The 20,168-nt window shown below is 43.0% G+C and overlaps 1 protein-coding gene across 3 annotated transcripts; it reads right to left on the bottom strand.

Moving 5' to 3' along the window:
* Positions 1 to 204: 204 nt before the first annotated feature.
* Positions 205 to 19,963, bottom strand: DDX17 (DEAD-box helicase 17). Of its 3 annotated transcripts, none has more exons than XM_048048210.2 (13): positions 19,455 to 19,963; positions 15,177 to 15,327; positions 13,010 to 13,109; positions 12,730 to 12,863; positions 11,917 to 11,982; positions 11,491 to 11,632; positions 9,195 to 9,355; positions 8,933 to 9,105; positions 8,499 to 8,609; positions 7,955 to 8,016; positions 7,535 to 7,594; positions 3,088 to 3,327; positions 205 to 2,407 (listed from the first exon to the last, which is right to left on the bottom strand). In XM_048048210.2, the coding sequence occupies exons 1-13, from the start codon at positions 19,496 to 19,498 to the stop codon at positions 1,884 to 1,886; spliced, it is 1,968 nt and encodes a 655-aa protein (XP_047904167.2). In that variant the 5' UTR covers positions 19,499 to 19,963; the 3' UTR covers positions 205 to 1,883. The 3 variants fall into 3 exon arrangements, with proteins under 3 accessions (XP_047904167.2, XP_047904166.2, XP_047904168.2); XM_048048209.2 differs by lacking the exon at positions 19,455 to 19,963 and adding an exon at positions 18,640 to 19,099; XM_048048211.2 differs by lacking the exon at positions 19,455 to 19,963 and adding an exon at positions 15,491 to 15,976.
* Positions 19,964 to 20,168: the final 205 nt, after the last annotated feature.

Genomic DNA, 20,168 nt, shown 5'->3' with positions numbered 1-20,168 from the left:
ATCAGTCAGTGCCTGGATAAATGAAATGTTTCTGGCTTTCACTTAACACAAGCAAAGAAATTTCCTGCCCAAGCAATGGAATTTGAGATGGGACGAGGGAAACAAGGTTCTGAAAAATCTCTCCCTTTTCTCTCCTTGTCAGCAACCTACCTGTGTACTGCACAAAAAAATGTGCATTCATCCCCCAAAATTATACTCTGGTAATTAAAAAAAAAAATCATTTCTGTATAAGCAAGCTCTTTTCCTGGGCTATAAGAAGTTCCACTCTGCTACAGAAGGGGTGGGCTGCCTTGCTCATCCATATGCAAGAACGCCAACAGAAAAAAAAAAAGGAAAGAAAACAACCTGCACTCTCATAATGCAAAGATTATGCCTCACAAACCAGGAGATGTATCCATTCTTTTGTCACATTCTCAGATCGAGAGCAGCCAACTCCTATTATCATCTACTGTCTCTGAACCGTCTGGTATTAGAAGTAACAAGTCGACAACATGCTTTACTAAAGGGGAAAACCCCTCACACCCACCTTAGCCTGTAAAATAAACATTTTTTATTTACGTATTTACTAAAATTCCACTCTTCTCTAACATTTTCTAAAATGCTACCTACCTGCAAGAGCTGAGCTCAAAGGGACCAATGGAACGGGGAAATGCACTCAAAAGCCAGGAAAAGCAATAGTCAGAGCAAGGTACAAAAGAAAGAAAGCTTCAGAATTAAGATGCACTAACCAGCTCACTCCTTACCTCATGGAAAGGAGATTCCAGGCAATCTCCTCCTCCTCCTCCCTTCCTCCCCTTACGCCCCCCGCCCCCCCCGCCCCCCAGCCCACCCTATTCAAACCTCTTAAGTGCAGAAAACTCTGTCACATTTTGTTCAGCGTAGTGGCATTCAGAACACTCCCCATGGCAACACGTAGTTTGTTCATGAAGGACAGACAAACGAGATTCGCTGTTCACGATCTCCGTTCGGTTTAGTTTCTGGGCTCTCAAATAAGACTCATCTCAATAAACCCAGCAGTAGGAACTTGAGAGCAGAAACTAGCTGGAGTAAGGAGGTTGCACGCATTTACAATGCTGCAGTTTAACGACTGTAGGGCAAGAACTTATTTGGCCAAACATTGCAGCAGCAGCACCTGCAGTGACTGCACCTAGTTTTCAGGTACTGAATCCAAGACAGGTTTGGTCACCAACACCGGGGTTTTAATCCCAACTTCCCTGCTACAGGTACCAGAAGGTGGATTGCTGCTTCCAGAGCTGCAGGAAATGCCGACAACCCACGTGGGTAATTACTCAGAACACCGCCCCACCGAGACAAATGAGCAGAGTTTTCCTATAGAAAGTTACCTATGATAGATTACAAGCAACGATAGTGAGCTATTAAAAAATAAAATTAAGATTAGGAAAAGTGAGCGTTGCTCCCTTGCATTTATCATGTTAAATGAACTGCGTTTTGGCTCCCCGAAGTTTCCCACCTCTCTGGATACTTCCTGAAATTAAGTTAACGTATTACAGAATAGAAACTTCCTCCCCTCAAAGCAAGTATTAACACAAACCTTAGACACCAAGATGATCGAGCTGGGACCTATCTGCCTTATACCCATTTCTTTTAGAGAAAATAAAATTTCCAATTTCCTCAACATGCAAGACAAAAAATAATAAATTTTCCAGTCAACTATATGTATCTCTTAAAAAAAAAAAAAAAGGAAAAAAAAAGGACAGGGTCAGTAATGTGGACTGGGGGCCATTTTTGATGGGCTCAAGGGATTTGAATGGTGAATTCTAAGCCTAACCTGCATGAGAGAGACACCACGATGGGAAAGAAGAGAAAGAAAAGTTTCCTTTAAATGCAAGAGGTCTACACTGGTCACCAGCAGGCGAGTGGTCTCATTTGCGTGAGGGGGGCGGGGGCGGGGGAGGGGGTGGATACTGGTAGGTGGCAGTCTGTCCCATATAGCCCATCACGTTAGTGGCAGGGGGCTGAGGAAACTGTTGTGACATGAGCGGCTGTGGCTGCTGGCCCGAGCGCCCCACCATCCCTGCATACTGCTGTTGGGTAGTGCTCTGTGAGGTTCTCCCAGCGGTGGCAGCTGTGGTGCTGGCACCATAGCCACTAGCACTGTACTCTGCAGTGCCATAGCCACTCGTGCCATAGGCAGCTGCTCCATAGCTCCCTTGAGTGTAACCATACTGGCTCTGTGCTGCCCCAAAAGCGGAATTTGGGCTCCCGTAGGCACTGCCATAGGTCTTGTTGGCTCCGTTGGCATAACTGTCACCACGCTCACGGTCTCTGAAGCCACCTGAGTCTCTCCGGCCCTCTTTCACTCCCCGGAGCCTCCTGTCACACTCTTCCTGGTACATCAGGTTAGGGTTGTTTACTGAACTGCTCGTTCGGTAACGAGAACGGCCTCCTGGCGATGGATACGGTAAGATTTAGTACCGTGAACACGTTTTAAAACAATGAACTGTGGTAATCACGCCACCCTTTCCCTCCCTTCTACAGCCACAGCGCTGCCCACGAGGAGCAAGTTCTTTTGACTGTAACTTCCCTGCAAGGCTGCGCATTCATCCCTGCATTTTGTTCAAGGTGTAGAGAAGAAGTTCAGAAAGTTTTCTTACTGTGTGTACCGCGAGCCAAAGGAAATGGAAGAAATTCAGGACTAACTTGGAAATATAATTAAACTTATTATTCCATCAGGGAGAGGGAGGAAAAGTAGTCTCAGTCCCTGAGGGTCAAGTCGCTATTTCCCTTTGCTGATTTCAATTTTGCATGTGTATGCACAGGCATCCTGTTACCCGTGTTTAGGTAGGAGGTGCAAGGAATTAATTCAAGGAAAATTAGCTGTGTGAGGACCTCATCAGGGGAAAAAAAGAAAAAATTTCTCCAACTAAGTTTTAATGGTGGACTACCTCTTGGTTGGAGAGAAATACTCCGTTTCCTGAACACCCTCGAAATGTCAGGTATAAGACAACTTTATCACTAACCTGTCTCTTAGACTTGCACTTACTATTTCCTTACCCTCTTTTCATCTTCCCTCCCTCAAAGCAGAGAAGCTATTCCCTACGTAGCCCTTTCCCCATGTGCCTTTACCTCCACCACCACCTCCTCCTCCTCTGTGGTCCACAAGCTGCATCAGCTTTGGATTGATGGCTTGGTTGGCTTCTTCCAACACTTTGATAAGCTCCCTGGCTTGTTTCAGGTTTCCTGGTGTGAAGAACGTGTACGCAGTACCTTTGTTGGTACTACGTGCGGTACGGCCAATACGGTGCACGTAATCTTCAGAGCTGTTCGGATAGTCGTAGTTTATCACAAATTTAACATCTTCCACGTCTTGTCAAGTGCCCAGGTGCGAAGCACAGTGAAAGGGTGGGGTTGAGGAAAGGGGAGAAGAAGAGAGGACGTGCCAACGAAAGGTGGGGAGCACGAATGCAGGTGACAGTAATAAGAAAAAAAAAAACACATCACAAAGTTAGTAACTGCATGGAACAGATACAAGACAGACTCATCCCAAAAGAGTAGAAGACTCAAATTTACGATCATCAGGCACAAAGATCAGTGTCCTGAAAAACAGTGGAAGTTTTAAAGCAGTTTTTCCCTGCACTCAAATTCATCCTCCCCGGAATGCATTTCTCTGTATTCCATTGATGTTTTTCAATAAGCTAAATTAATTTTGTATTTTTTTTTTCCCAAAACACAATCTTGATGGTGAAAACGACACCATCAGGCACAGCAAACTGGGGTGGAGGAAGGGTAGGACTGCCATGGTAAAGCTTTTACTCTGTTGGGAGAAGTCTAACAAATAATAACAGTAATGAGATCACTTACCTTCCACTTAGCAACATGAAATAAAATGCAAGTAAAAATCATTTACAATCCAAAAATACAGTGAACTACCTCTCCTAGCCTGAAGTTTAAGACACTCCAATCACACTACTATTATTCAGCCAACTCATTAAAAACTGCTTGAATCATACCTAGAATATCTTAACTTAGCTTCGTAGTTACAAGAATGCATTACGCTAACATTTCACCATACTGTTCTGTCCAGTTCTGAGCAGCTTTTGTAATTTGGGCAATCCCGCTTTCTGTTTACAATTCCCTACTTCCCATGTCAAATGGAAGCAGGAAATAAAGTGACCAGAGTTGCTACGTACTGTAAAGTAATATTAAAATTTAAGAGATCAGAACAGCTCACCTTTCAGTGAGGCTTCAGAAACTCATGGGACAGAAACAAAGTAAATGTTAGTGTAACACTTCAGTAAAAGCATTTGAAGTACCAAAAGCACCTATTTGCTACGTATAGAATGTTTTTTAAAAAAAGCATGGCATTACAGTAAGTCACCTAACAGCTCATAAAAAAAAAATCTGCATTTTAAGATGAATATTCTGAAAATATCCAAGATAAAACACAGATTTTTTTGTGATTTCCTTTCCTTCTTTTTTTTTTTTTTTTTTTAAAGAGAGAAACATTCTCTGTTTGTTACCAGACCGATGCACACTCCCTCCTCCTGTGGGAAACCGCTGCAGCCGATCCCGTCTCTTTGCCTTTTATTTTTGGCGGCCTCCTTTCGAAAACTCCGCCCTCTGACACGGGACCACTGGAGCGCGGGGAGCATGCATCAAGGGTCCGTGGCAGCGAGAAGTCCCCACACACGCTCACTCTGTGAACTGGCTTAGACGCTTCTCTGTAGCCCCATTTGGTTGTGAAGCGCCGGAGAACCTGGGTTCAGGTAAAGGTTTCAGGTCCTCCAACGCTTTTTGTCCCCTATTTGGGGCTCTTAGGGGCATTTGTCAAAAAAAATGCAGGTACAAAAATTACATCCAAGGGGTCAGACTGCATCTATTGCCCAGACTGCATCAATTTCAAAGGGGTCGTAGGAAAAATAAAAACAAGACGGTTGTGGTGGCAAGAGGGGGGACTTTATGTCTGTTTCTTATTACAGCAAAGGGGGGGCTCCTCAGTCTTTGCTGACTCCAAAGTCCTGAATCACACCAAAAAAAGGGAGTGAGAAGGCAGGTTTCACAGGGGGCTGCGCGAGTCTCCAGCTAGGGTCCTTGATGCAACAGGTTGTGTTTTTTTTTTTTTAAAAAGGGGAAAGTGAAATAGAGAGGAGTACATATGACAGATTGCATCTTCCCAGCCAGGGTGTAACTAATCTGACAAGTTGCAGGCTCCAGGAGCCTCAGTCAGTCCCATTCTGCATATCCATCAGTAGCAAAGCAACTTGAATTAGCACAGAGGATACAAGGGCGTGCTTTCCTGGCAGAAAGCACAGGGAAGCACAGCTACCAATGCAGACAGTGCTGACTTGACTGGGGAGGACTGGGAAGAATGGGAAGGCAGGAAGAGGAAAATGGAAGGGTGTTTTCCAGACCAGAAAGTGATCCTGGGAGAGCACGCAGCTGGCTGAAGAAAGACCCGAGCAAGTGCAAGACTCGGCTTCTCCAGTCTAGCATGCTCCAAAGCGCTTGTGCACGCTCACAATCTTCCTGCGCTTTTAGAAGGTAACGTGGCAGGATCTAGAATTGAAGCTGTCGATCATTTCTGACAGCTACTTGGGAAACATGCCCTTTGTCAGACCATCAGAATACCCTATGGCACAGACAGTCTCCGATTATTAATCAGAAGGGACAAAACTAGCAAACATGCTAGTCTAGAGAGCTGTTTCAACCATCAATGTAGATGTGCCCCCACCCCTGCACTGAGAATGATCTGTAGCTGATATCAAAGTTTCTGTTAAAGAAAACAAAACAAAACAAATTCAATGTTTTTAGTTTAATAGACTGAACAAAAAAAAATAAAAAAATAATCAGTGCAGAGAGAGGACCTCACTCCAGGGAATCATCACAAAGAAGTCATTATGGGACTCAGAACTTACCTGGAAGAAGCTTTTTTGAAACCAATGTTCCATTAGGAAGAGGGAAAGCCCTGGTGACTCAGCCAAAAGGCGCGCGCCCCTGTTTTATGTTATTTAGGTAGAAGCCTTCACTTTCCAGGATCTTGGAGGAAGTCGTCCAGAAGTTTGCCAGTTAAGTGACTTATTTTAAGAAGCAGCAAACTCAGGGCCCCAAAACAAGCAGAGATGTTGTTCAGTAACAAGAAACAGACTCTGGTACCTTTCCCCCACAGCTCAGGCGAAGTGGAGGATGGGAAGTGGGGAGACTGTTTTCTGAAGTGTTATCCAATTGAGTAGTTTTGGGGGAGTGTTTTTGGAGGGGAGTGAAGCTGTTTTAAATGTCTAGGCAAGATGCACAAAGAAGCTACCAGCACATAGCAAGCCTGTTTAAAAAACGCTGCTAGAGAAAGCAGCTCTCTTTCATACAAACTGGTTTCAGGCCTCAGTCCCTTCTCCCAACAGGCCCAAGTACTAACTGCACAGGTCCAGACATGACCCTAGAGGGCAGAGACTGAAGTCCAGATAATCACCTCTCTGAGGAAGCGTTGGACTTTTTTTTTGGAGGGGGGGGGGGCGGGGAAGTAGGGGTGCAGGTTGTGTGAACAAAGGCTGCCAAATCTAGTAATGGTCTGCCTGTGTTAAAGTGACCATATGATGCACAGCACAGCCACCCTTTCAGCATATGAAAAACAGGGCTCAGGTAACTGTGATTTTTAATAAACCAGAGATTTTTCTGAGCTTATCTGCAATGACTTGCAATAATTTTGTCTAGAGATTACCATAACAAGACACTGACCCCCAAGGGGTTTATCTTCTACCAAGCTCGGGGAGGGTGGAATATTCAGTGCTCGTTATTAAGCTAAGAGCACCTCAGAAGTCATCCTCCTCTTCTAGGAGTGGGCAGATGTACAGGGACTGTGCCTAGCACACAGTGTTTCACCATACAAATATGCTTATTTAAAAAGGGGGCGCAACTGATGCATCCAGACAGATCATTTTCATACCACCAAGAATAGAGTGGCGCAATTTTGATTCAGTTACATATTTGGGTAGCGCTACGTTAATGGCCGTATATAATCTCAGTGGTCCTGCCTAGAAGGAGCACAGAGGGAAGTTACGTGTCAAGACCAAAAATCTGGAGCAGTGCTTTCTCAGATGTGAATACATCTGCAGTGTAAACATGCGTGTATGCTGGGGTTTGTATGCTCAAATCTGGGGGGGATTATGCAGGGAGAATATTAGCTATTTGCCGTTGAAATGCTCTCCCACAGCTTCCTACTTGGGCTTTATCTGACACGCTCTGAACAGAGCAATCCATCCCTACCATCCAGCAACAAAAGCTGGATTTGGGGAAGAAGTGAGTGTGGTGGAAGGGTTGGGTTGCATAATTGGACGTCTCTTCTCCCTCTTGGCGATCGATTAGTCATGCCTAGGCCTTGCTGCAGACCAAAGCCTGTTCATTAGGAGCAGGAAGAGACTTTGAATATGAAAGAAAAAAAAAAGATTAATGTTAAAAAACGTATTTCACATGTGGGGGAAAATCACGCTTTGAATTTTTTTTTTTAAAAAAAAGAAAACATATTTCAGTCCAAAGAAGAAAAATATGCAGCAGTAGGCAAGAGTGGTCTATGTGTACAAACCTAGCCCACGAGATGCAACGTCGGTAGCAATGAGGATAGGAGCCTTTCCAGAACGAAACTCTGTAAAACAAAGCACGCTATGAAGTAAGATTTTTAAAAAAGATAAAGTTATCTGAACTTGATTTACTCTAAATGCTCATTTTCCAGAATCTAGACAAGGTAACTTCATAAACCCCAGCAAGTCAGGATATAAGGTGTCAACTAGTTTTCAAAATCCAGCTCTCTGGGTTAAGCAATCATCCCATTCAATTTTTGGATTAAAAAAAAAAAAATACAAGCACTGAAATTAACAGGACAAAGGCAAAAGAAGTTCCTTCGAAACGTTATCTCTTGGTCACAGAGACAAAAGGAAGCCTAAGAACAGCACATCTAAATTACGTGCAGCAGCCCGCGTTATTCGCCCCTCAGCGACGGACTCACCATTAAGCACCCAATCTCTTTCCGGCTGACTCTTGTCTCCATGGATACACATAGCTGGCCAACTGCCAAACAGAGATGCACATTAGTATAGACAGAAAGTACATGTATTAAAGGCAACAGGAAGCTTTATTGACATTTCAGTAAAAAGGCCAAAAAAAATATACGTATTTCTCAAGTGTTTTAATTCCCTGTCCCCCTCCTCTGGCCTTTAGCTACCTACTGTGCATACAGTTTTGTTTCTTGCACATTAAACCCACTAATTATATAGCAGCCATCTAAGTCCAATCACATTTGTGAAATTAATGGTTTGTCACTTCATTATATCAGTGTTCTTACATACTGAAAGCTGCACAGTTTACAAATATTCTCTCTTGCACTAAGGCTTTGATGGATTGGAACCTTCCAGGAAATTAAGACTGAATTCAGCCAAGAACCAAACTGACAGGTTGTTCCTAACTATAGCATCGCGAACATTTAGACCTTACTGCTTTTATTACAGTTTCTGTTTCCCACTAGCAGCAAAGGGTAGGGGGAGGCTAATCACCCATCTCTGCGCATCCTTCGAGTGAGATCATCACATCGCCTCTTTGTCTCCACAAAGATGATGGTTTTATTCTCCTTCTCTGCCATGATTTCTTCCATCAGTTGTATCAGTCTAAAACAGACACGAGAGCTAGTATAGATATCCACACGTACAAGAACACAGGAATGCTGTCTCAGTTTGCTTTAAAAAAATGTATAATACACATCCACAAAAATAAAGCCAGCACCGCTTACACAGAATTTAGCTCTTCTGTACAATGGTACAGTGAGAATATATGCAACAGACTGGATAATTACAGGACTTGTTTGGTAACATTCAAAGGTTAAATAACACTGCAAAGAAATCCACTATTCAGAATTCACGTTTGGCTCAGAAAACAATGTAGATTTCCAAGTGCAGCTAAAAAACCTGAAATGGTAGGCAAGTCAACGTACTTATGGTCTTTCTCACTTTCCATGCATACATCCACTATCTGCAGGATATTGTGGTTGGCACTCAGCTCCAAGTTCCCCACGTTGATCTGAACATAGTCCTGTAGGAAGTCCTCGGCAAGCTGGCGCACTTCCTTTGGCCAGGTGGCACTCCACATCAGAGTCTGTCTGTCAGGCTACGAAAAAAGGGAAAAAAATATTTATTTAAGGTAGTGGGCTTGGATGGGAAACCAAGGGAGGCTGTCCTTTAACAATGTTCACGCACCCTTATCTGGTCAACAATTTTCCGAATTTGGGGTTCAAATCCCATGTCCAACATCCTGTCTGCTTCATCCAGCACAAGGTACGTACACCGACGAAGGTTGGTCTTTCCTGCCTCAAGGAAGTCAATCAAGCGACCCGGTGTAGCAATGCAGATCTCCACACCTTCAAAACAGAAGGAGGAAAAAGAATAAGGCTCTTCATTTGAATGTCAATTGGTATTTTTAGTCAGAATGAATCACCTCCCAGAGCAAAATTGTTTAAATAAAATGAAAAAGCACCACCCTCATCCATACCCAAGATTGAGTCATTTCAGTAGAAGCCCTAGTTTCTTTTAATAATTCATTTTTTTTTTCCATTCTGAATTTACTGTTACAGTGCCATTAGAATAATAAATGCAGTGCAGAAGCTAAAAGCCTACTGTCAGAAAACACCTGCAAAGAGCTGCCCAAAAATCAGAACTAAAATAAGCTTCTACTCAACCCTGACCTACCTTCATCCAGAATTACACAGCCTGGAGAGCTCTCTAGTAAAAATAGAACTGAACTCTACTCTCAGTTAAACTCTACATGTTAAACAAACATGAAGTGCTCCTCTTGCTGTACAGGTCAGATTAGTTCCACTTCCACCTTTTTTTTTTTTTTTTTAAAGCTACATAAAGCCAAACCATAGCCTTTAACACTGAATAATTATGCCCTAAGCATGGCAGACAACCATCCAGCCCGTAACTTAGTGTAAAAACAGAACTCAGGTATTCTTAAGCTAGTACCAGGTATGGCAATTTATACATTTCTTACAAGAAGGGACTGATTTCCACCAATTTCCAAATCTTAGAGGTGCACCCTTAAGTGTCACTGAAACAATCACAGAAGTTATGTTTAGAGAAGTAGTGAGGTGAAAAAACATAAAAATAGCTTTGCTGATACTTCACTTCCAGATGCAGAGTATTTTGCAACAGCCCGGATCGTTATGTCTGTGTCAGCTTGGACTCCTCAGAGCTGACGAAGCTGGACACACTTTCAGTTTCTATAAAGCTCATGCAAGAATTAGATTTCTAACAGAGTCACTGGTCTTCCAGAGAGACTGAAAAAACTGCACTCTGTTGTCAGTGATGCACTCCTCCAAAATAAATTCACTAAATACCCAGAAAACCACAACTGACAAAAAAAATATGATTTTTGATCTCTACTTACTCAAGAATTTTTGTTGCAGCAAACACTAAGCAACCATCCAAAGATAGAAACACCTAAAAGGACTGAAAGCAGGACTGAAAGCATGGAATCTGTCCACATCCTCTAACCAAAAGGTTTTCATCATATGTGGGAGAATCTCTATTGTACAGCACTCCAGGAAGGTGTAAAAAAACCACCACATTGATTCTTCCATGGTCTCTTCACGTAACATTGTCTCCACCATTAACAATGGTGCTCTTTATTAGATGCACTACTGTTTTCTGGATTAGAGCTATCCCACAGCCTTCTGCCACACGTTTTCATCCCATTATTGAAGTGTTCAAGAGCAGCTCTTCTAACCACGGTGATAAATTTTGTTTAAATTACTTGAGCAGATCTGTGTAAGCTTACCTTAACAACATTTCGTGTATCTTTTCATGTAATTCTATTGTATTTTTTAGCCTAGTGAAGACAAAAGCCCTCAGCACATTGCTGCATCTGAAATTATATGCAACTGGCCCTTGACACGAAGGCTGGGCCACTAGCACACTACTGTTGCTACAGAGGTTGCTGCAGAACCACAGCTCCCCAACAGTCCTGTCTCCAGCCCTCTGCTACATTAGGAAAGGCAACGGCAGAACCCCATGGGGCAGCATGACCAGAAAGAGCCTAGTCCTTAAGAACAATGAAGTACCAGGAAAAACAAACAAACAAACCACTGTCTAAAGAAGTTTCTATGAATTCAGAAATTACATTTTATTATTTGAACAAACCTGGGCGGAAAACTCGGTCTGGCTTAAGAAAAATCGCTCCTTAAGCTTGCTGCTACTGCACCTTCTCAAAATAATCTGTCCTTTCTGACAAGTCGCTTCCCCTCCCCCTTCCTAAGTCCCGTTGACCTTCGTGAGTGGAAAGTTCAGAAAATGGAAGGAGGTCTAATATCCGAGTAAGTCATTATACAACAGAGAAGAAAATTATCACATGACCTATCATTTGAACTGGAAAAAGAGACAGCCACTCACCTCTCCAAACAGGCTTTAAGATTACTTTCAAGTTTACTTATATTTTGCAGTACCACCTCCTACAGAAACTTGCAGACACCCATTTTAAAGATCTCAGTTAAATTACCTCTTTCTAGATCTCTGATCTGGGGACCTTTGGGTGCTCCTCCATATATGCAGGTACTCTTCAGCCTTGAACATTTGCCATAATCATCAGCCACTTGCTGCACTTGCTGGGCCAACTCTCTGGTAGGTGCTAGAACCAAGCACTGCAGAAGGAATCAGTTCAGGTTAACCAAGCTGTACATCCCTAACTTAAGGACTCTGCTCAAATACCATAAGCAAAGCTGGACCATCTGCTCTCTATTAGCTAAAACATTTAAATATCGTTAGATTATGTCAGCAATTGCACAGAATTTCAACTAATGAGTGGGATGTTCACATTGTGATTGTAAATACTCTCTACTTACTATTCTCATATACCAATTAAATACAGCACATATCTCATTAATGGTGCCACACACAGAAAGGAAGGGAACTGACAAGCACTTACAATTGGGCCATCCCCTCTCTCCAAATATGGCTGGTGGTTGATGTGAACGATCGCAGGCAACAAGTACTGAAACAGAAGAATTCTAAGTCAAGATACCGGACTTCCATATTCAATGCCAGTGACCACCTGCCATGACAGCTGGACCACCGCGAGAGCCCACTTAGCCTAACAGCCCTCCAGAAGCCAGTACATAATGTTCCAAAGATAGGAAGAAACCTCAGCTATATTAAAATCAGGATTTTGCAAAACCAGGTATTTGCATTTACCCAACAGAAGAAATGATTTGCAGAGCTGCTGAGCAACCGTATCTGCTTTTGGCATGAGTAGAGAACAGAGGTGCTTAGCACCTCTGAACAGAAAGCTCATTTAAAATTTGGAGCCTGAATTAGTAGAATTGAGCAATCTTTCCTCTAAACAGTGCTTTTCATAAAGCATAAAATCCCTTCTTGACCACTGCAGATAAAATTAACGCATTAACGAAGACTCAACCATCCTTTATTTTAACTTGTGTAGTTAACAAAACAAATTGGCACATACTAGTTATTAAACTGCAACGTAAGCATGGACCAAAGGGAAGTAGCTAAGCATCAGAAAGAGAGACATGCAAAACACATGCCTGTGAATAAGACAGGCTAGATGGGTTGGTTGAGGCTTAAGTCTCACCCATGATGCAATAAAGAAAGCTTTAAAAACATGTCATCACTTCACTTGACGCTTGTAGCACTGTCAAGATGAAAAACTGGTAACAAGCAGCCAAGGGTAATTTCTACAAGGCAACTGTGAAAATAAACAAAACATAAAAGGAGTACACACCGCTAGTGTCTTCCCAGAGCCAGTCTGCGCAATGCCCACCATATCACGACCACTGAGAGCAAGTGGAAAACCTTGGCACTGAATTGGAGTGGGTTCTGTGAAATTCTGGTCCATCAAGGCATCCATCACATACTCTAAGAATTTAAGAAAGGAAAAAAAATCTTAAAGGCCAACTGAGGCTATATGCAACTTCAGAAGACCTTTTAGAAATGAAAACAGGCCTTAACACTTGCTGCCTTTGAGTAATCCACATTTTCTTAAAGAATGGCAAAATACTTACGTGGAAAGCTACACTGGTGGAAGGCAAACACAGGCTTGGGGCAGCCCTCCATTCCTCGAATTGTTATCTCTTTCTTCCTTCTCAGTTCTTCAACTTCATACTATTGACATGGAAAAAAACAAAGAAATACTGAACATCAGCAGAGACTTACAGTGCACGCTTCTGTTAAGTGACTTAATGCCTCTTACTAACAGTTTAGTTTGGGAGATGAGACGGACAAGAAGATCTAAAAAGGACAGCTCTCCTAAGGATTTTACCCTGAGATGGAGCTATCACGTAGGTTCTCCAACACTCAAGAAGTAGGAGTTCTCTGTGCAGCCTACAGGAACTGACGCCTGTTTCCTTCCAAGCAGTCTTTTTTAATGAAAAGCGCATTAATATAATCTTTTAAAAGCTTTTAGCCATCTTCCAGAAGCCAGAACTTATCAAGAGCTTCAAAAGTGAACTGAGGCAGAGGAACAGATTAAATAAATTTTGTGTGACAGTGCTGAGAACTAAAACTAAATAGACCCTAATATACGACAAAAAAGCAGAAAGCAGGGCAGTCCTTCTCCTTCCATTAAAACATTCCTGAAGTGGCTAAGTACGCAGCTCTTGCTGTACAGCCTGCAACTCAGAAACGTCACTTAGAACCTTCTTGGAAGCAGCATTTCTTTTCTGCATGAAAGAAGCCCAAACAACATCATGACGACATACTAAGGCCCCACAATTTTTTTTGCTACTATTTCTGAAATGTGTATCCACATAAGGAGAGTTTTAGGGTTAGGAAAAGCGTGTGTTGTTTTCTTTTCTTCCTATGTTATATTACAAGTCCAACAGCACTCAGCAACATGCTTCCACACTTCATTACCTTATTCTAACACTCACCAAAAATCAATAGAAAAATACCCATCAGTATCAAACATGCACTTTACCCAAAGCAGTAAATTTACTGTTTGTGAAAAATTCAGAGTTCAAACAAAAGTTTAAAACTAAAACTATATATATTAAAAAAAAAATCTAAGAAGAATGTGAAAATCCTTTTACTTTTAGCTGGCTAAGGCAAAGACAGCACCTAAAGCTAACTGGTTCAGTAGTTCAAGTTGTTGTCTTTGAACTTGAACTACTGAACACTGCCTCCTTCAATCCCTCTATACCATATAACCTTGCCATGAATACGTGGCTTGAAGATTTTTAAGTATATGCAACTGGATAAGAAAATCTTTTGTTTTCCTCAAGTTTCCTTGTGTTAAGAATGAAACCTGTTAATTTCTAAATATAAGAAGACATTAAAGAGGAAGAAAAAACCTAGACTAGTTGGGTAGGAAGGGGAGATGATCTATAAACACGGAGTGCTGTGTCCAGTTCTGAGCCCCCATTGCACAAAGGATGTTATTTAACCAGGCATGTCCAATTATGGCAGGGAAAGCTAGAGGCCGAGGTACAGGCTGGACAAAGACTGGGAGCACCAGATTCGTGCAGCTTGGGAAAGAGAGGACTAACAAGGGAATCTAACATCTATTCTCAACTACCTGATGGTCATTACAGGGATGGAGTCAGACTCTTGAAATTCCGATTAGTTATCAGTGGAAAAAAACACCACAAGAAGCATCAAGACCTGGGACAGCCACCCAGATAGGGTATGGGCTCTCACCATCCTTAGGGATATCCAAACTCAGAAGTGCAAGGTGCTGAGCAACCTGCTCTACTGTGGGGCTGAGGATTAGACGAGATGTGTCCCAAGGTTCCGGTTTTTCAGCCTGAATTATTATTACAAAACTATATGCCTTCCAAATGTTTTTCAAGTGTTTATGCCACTCAGTTCTTTATTTTAGGTTCTTTCAGGGTCTCTCCAGTATTGCAACTTTTAAGTTCTCCAGTCAGAATCCTCAATGACAAAGCATGACATTCTTGTTGGTTAATTTCAAATAACCAGACCACAATAGCATTATGATGATGAATTACAAATGACCAAATGTAAAAAAACTTGCGTAAAGACAGCTGAGAACAGAAGCACCACATTTGCTAATGTTATAATGACTCTGCTATCCGGCAGAGTATAAACACAGAAAACAAACTTAAGGAAAACAGTCCTATTACACACTGTCCCAGACGTCCTAGGACAAGATTTTCCACTTGTGACATTTTGTTGTACGTAAAATGAAACAGAAAGAACCTAATGACTTACCGGAGTAAGCCTGGCCACTTCTGGATGTTCCACATAAAAATTCTTCTCGAACTTGGGTAGCTCATTTAAATCCCATTTTTTCTTACGTAAGCGTTCCCCCGGATTACCAAATTTCTTTGGAGGAAGAGGACCTCCACGACTTGCTCCGAAGCTGGAATGTCAATGTTAATTATAAACAACTGAATTAGTCTGGAATTTGCAGGTTTCTTAAGCATTTTCCACCCCTCCCACTCCAAGTGGACACACAAGCACAATATTCTGTCAAAATTCACCCCCTCCAAGAAAATTACTATGATAGCATTCATGACATAAACCTGCCCAAAGTCCATTTTAACCCAAACCCGTCCTGGAGGTTGCTTCCAGTACGGCCATTTTTAAGTCACTGCCTTAAAGCTCCTGTCACCAAGCTTCTGTCTCTTGGTTCCCTCTCCTGGGACAAAGCTGCTGGTACAGCTATGGCAATTATTTTGTATCAAAGCTGAGAGTATAACTAAAACAGGATAGATGCAAGGGGTGGCAAAAATCTCTAATCACAAGTTCCTTGTATCTCAAGGCCAGTTTTCGCACAAAAATAGCTATTTCACCTTCTCCCCACGTCCTCTCTCTTATCAAGCAGCATGCCTCAAATACAAAACAAGTAAAGACAGAAAGTAAACAAGCCCACCCAAGCTTGGAAGTCTATGTGTAATGCTGGAACCAAAGCAATAAAGCTTTTATTTTCAAAAAAGAAAGAGAAGCAGAAAAAAAATACATAAAAGCACCTGGGAAAAATTGTATCCCTTCTCAAACGCTTCTGATGAAGACTCAAGAGAGTTAAAAAAAAAAAAAATGCTTACTCTGCTAAAAATTTGCTAACTAACAGCCACTCAGAAGTTACTGTTCTCCCTCTCACCTAAGTTTTATTCACCCAGTTATTTTAATACACTGAAGAAGGGTAAGAGCTGTCATAACTCATGGATGCATTGGACAACACATAAGCTTCTGGCAAGAATCAAGAATAACTGAAAACTGAGTGGTATAAATTGTTTAATTATCAAAAACATTATAAATGATTACGTATTTTACAATTCCACCAGAACGTTATAGTTCTTTCATTCATATCATACAAACACAGCAGGAGGCACTTTTCCAAAAGCTATCAGATCATATTTTGTCCTAATGCAAATTCTGGTTAATAAAGCTACAGCTTTTCGCAGAACATGAATTCATGAGAAGTGCCTGCTTTTATTTAGATAGCAAATCCACAGCGTCTGCGCTTTATTCAAGCAGTCTGCTAGTAAATAAAAACAGTTAATGAAACAAACCCGACGCAACAAAAATCCCAAAGCAGTTTTCACACGCTGGTAACTTGAGGAGAAAAGAGCTTGATAAAAACCAAAATAGATTTGAAGGAAATTTTTACGTTATCCTAATTACAAGGCTCTCTGTTCAGACATTAGCTACATCTGCTGTTTAAATTGCTTCCCAATGGAAATTACAAGTGACAGAAACTAAGAGACCAAAAAAGCGGAACTCAAATCAACGTATTAACAGGAACAAGGGGTTACGCTGTTGGAAAAACTAAGTACGGTAGATATAATTTAAAACCTGGTAAGTAAATTCTAAAATGCTTGTCTCGATGAAACTGCTTCATTAAGTCTCCTCTCTGTTGTATAAATATCCCTTATTTTCTTATCATATTTTTATGAGAACCTGTATGTCAGCATTTTTTGTCATATGCAAAGACTGTAAAACACAACTTCAGAAATTAAGCAATTATATTTTCTTTTGGACAAAGTAACAAAAAAATGTGCAGACTATCATCTGCAGGAACATTCACATTTACTGAGGATTTCTGCTGCTGATCACGCTAACTTGAGGTCAAAATGGCAACTCTTTACGTTTCCAAGTTGTTCTAACAAAAGGCATAAGCGGCTTCACTGAAGTCAACTGGAGGGTCAGAGGGCGAACGAGTTTCCTTACAGAAGGAAACACATGGAAGAAGGGATTGCGAGACTGGACACTGAAACAGCTGCGTACTGTGAATATCTGCTCCACGGATATCCAGAGGGAAAAATCAATACGTTCTGCATAAAAGTCATGCAGTTTCAGTTCTCCGTTCTCACGCACAACATGGCTGCATGCTGACCTGGAAGAAGTGAGCCCCGCAGCATTCCTGAAACGCTGCCTCCGCTAACCCGGCAGCAACTGTCACTTCGTGTTCCGATTGCAAGTAACAACTGGATTCTGATTCCAGCTAAACTGATTTAAATCTGGGATTATTTCACTGATTTGCCAACAGTTCTCCTGTCAATCACGTGGAAATTCAGACCGACCCAAAACGCTCTTGTCTAACACTACTGTGCCACCGTTTCTGGGAGAGAACTGTGCAAGTTTATTACACTCCAGAGCAAAACAGGACCGCTTCCCATCCTAAGAAGTCACCTACAGCTTGCTCCTAATAGGAAGAAAACAGAAAGCCTGTATTTGTTAGTCAATGAAAGAATCAGTACTGAGAAGGTGGTAAACTTCCAAACACAGCATGCTGGGTGGTCCAAAGTTTTCACAGAGACTCTATGAATTATGATGCACGTTGGTGGTTACAAGTACTTTCACACCTTAAATAAATGTGTGTAACAAGCTGAATCCTGATACATTACATGCATAGCTTCCGGTACAATAGGCCAAGAAAAATGATTTTCAATGCAAATGTCCAAAAACTTGACAAAGAAGCGCACAGACACTCCTTTTACTTATGCAAAATTCCTGATTTAAAAGAGAAGCAACCATCTATAATCAAAACCTTTATGCAGAAGGGGATTACACAAGTTTTAAGGCATGCTCAGTATTGTAACAACACTTTGGACAGTGGTTTTTTTTAAGGAACTGTATATAAATCTGCATTCTCAAACTTGCTCACTGAACTCCAAAAACAGTTCAGACCCCCAGCTATCTCAGACTTGCCAAAGCATTCACTCCAACGTCCTCGCGTTAACACTGAGCTGGAAAGCTCACGGTGAAAAAACACCAAAACCCGCCTCTCTGTGGAGGGAAAAAAAAAGGATCTCTTAAGTTCAGAATGTGAAATGTGGATGTAAAGATAAAGCAGAAAATACAACTATCTCTCTCCACAGACGAAGAGAAACTAAACGCTAAAATGGATTTCAACATAAACAAAATATTCTTCAATCTCCCAGTAGGAGAGAAGGGAAAAATAATTAGAATAAAAAACGTAAGACTCATTCTTAATATGGCAGACTAGATCTAATTTGGTAACAAAACTCACATGACATGTTTATCGTTAATCCTTGCGAACGGAGGCCTAGCTACTTGTGATTTGAAGGACAGAACGTGCCACTCTCCTAAATGGGGTTTAATTTTCTCTTAAAAAATGGCCTGGGATGAAAGCCTTATTACTTTTAACCCATAAAAAGAAAACCGAGCCTCAAACTATTTATGTACTATAACGCCATCCTGTACTTACCCTATACTACCCACAGCACACAGTATTTTTTTCTTTTTAACTGCCATCCTTGGATGAAAAAGAAATTAAACCTGCAAAAACCTTTCCCAATGCCAGCTTCCTTTCAATAGTGGTCTCAGAAGTATCAAGCACTAGGCCTCAGCCATGCCAGCCAGACAACTCCCGTTCGATCGCTACGTAAGCTTGGTCATGCTCGTTAAGTGTGGTCCAGGGCCATGTTTACTGAGCTCGGCCTCCTGAGAACGCAAGTCCCCCGCACGGCAGCAGTTTTCAACCTCATTTCCTCTCACGATAAGCCCGGGAGTGCAGCCGGGAAAGACCTTTCACCAACTGCCATCTTTCTAAGAAGTCCAGAAGGAGCAATGACAGTCAGAAGGGCAGCGTGTCCAGCCACCCTTGCCAGGGCCACTGGGACTTTCATGGCTTGCAGGGGGGAGAGGGACAGGAGAACAGGGGTGGCAAAAAAAAATATATATATATATATATAAAGGGAAGGAGGAGAAAAAGAAAAGGCAGGCAAGCAAGCACATACGGTTACATGTGAAGAATACGAAAACATAATATATAATATATAACCCCCACCCCTTGCTGCCAGAACCGTGATAGTAAAGTTCCCAACCCCTCCGACCCCCCCCAACACGAAAATCCAGGGGGAAATCTCCCCCCGATCCCACCACCGGGACGTGCCGTGTCCCTCCCATCCCCCCCGCCCCCCAAACCCTCCCAACCCCTCACAGGGAGGTGAGGGCCCCTTCCACCACCCCACCCCCCCCCCCCCAAACCCCAGCCCGGCCTTCCCCGTCCCCCCCCCTTACCCGCCGCGGTCTCGGTCGCGCCCCCGGTCCCCGAAGCCCCTCATCGCACCCGGGGGGGTGGGAGAGAGGCAGCGGAACGCCGGCCGTGGCGACGGCGAGGGACTGGGGGTACGGGGAGACGGGCCAGCCAGGGGCGGCTGCGTCTCGGAGGAATCGCTTTGCGCCACCTCGCCTCTTGGGTGGGACACAAAAGGAGAAGAATTGGTCAGTGGGTCCGAGACCCGCTGGACGTCGGCGGAGGGAACGGCGGGGCTCTCGGTCGGCTCCAGGGCCCGTGCCGTGTGGAGACACTCGCGTCTTCTTCCTCCGGGCTCCCGGCACAAAATGGCCGCCGCCACCCCAACCCGCTTCGCTTACGTTACGGGCGGTCCGGCGCTGCGCAAACTGCGGCCCTCGAAAAATGCCTACGCTTATTCCCGGAAGCCAATTACGCCCCGAACCGGCTCGGCGAGACGCTTCTCCGCGCGGCGCGGCGGGTACGAAAGCCGCGTAGCGCCCTTTGCTCCGACAGCCCCAGCGCGAGGAGGGGAGGGAGGGGAGCAACGCTCCTCCTATTCCTCAAAGTCAGTTACGCAAGGAGTCAATAGCGTAACCCCTTCCAGAGGGTAGGGAAAAGCGGGGCCGAGGCGCACGTTACGTAAGTGCGCGGCGTACGCAGGTTGCGTAACTCAGGCTGACGTAGAGGAGGAAGAGCGCGGCCGTTTTGCGTAAAAT

Source organism: Anser cygnoides, chromosome 1, assembly GCF_040182565.1.
Source record: "Anser cygnoides isolate HZ-2024a breed goose chromosome 1, Taihu_goose_T2T_genome, whole genome shotgun sequence".
Lineage (NCBI taxonomy): Eukaryota > Metazoa > Chordata > Aves > Anseriformes > Anatidae > Anser > Anser cygnoides.
Note: the sequence above shows the minus strand (reverse complement) of the source record. Positions and strands in the feature narration are given on the sequence as shown.

Bases quoted from the DNA above. Each gene is read 5' to 3' on its own strand.
- DDX17 (XM_048048209.2), bottom strand. From the start codon at position 18,686: ATGGCAGTTAAAAAGAAAAAAATACTGTGTGCTGTGGGTAGTATAGG. The intron at 9,106-9,194 runs GTGCGTGAACAT...CTTTTTTCGTAG, and splicing joins AAATTGTTGACCAGATAAGG to CCTGACAGACAGACTCTGAT. The intron at 2,408-3,087 runs GTAAAGGCACAT...ATCCATCGCCAG, and splicing joins AGGAGGAGGTGGTGGTGGAG to GAGGCCGTTCTCGTTACCGA.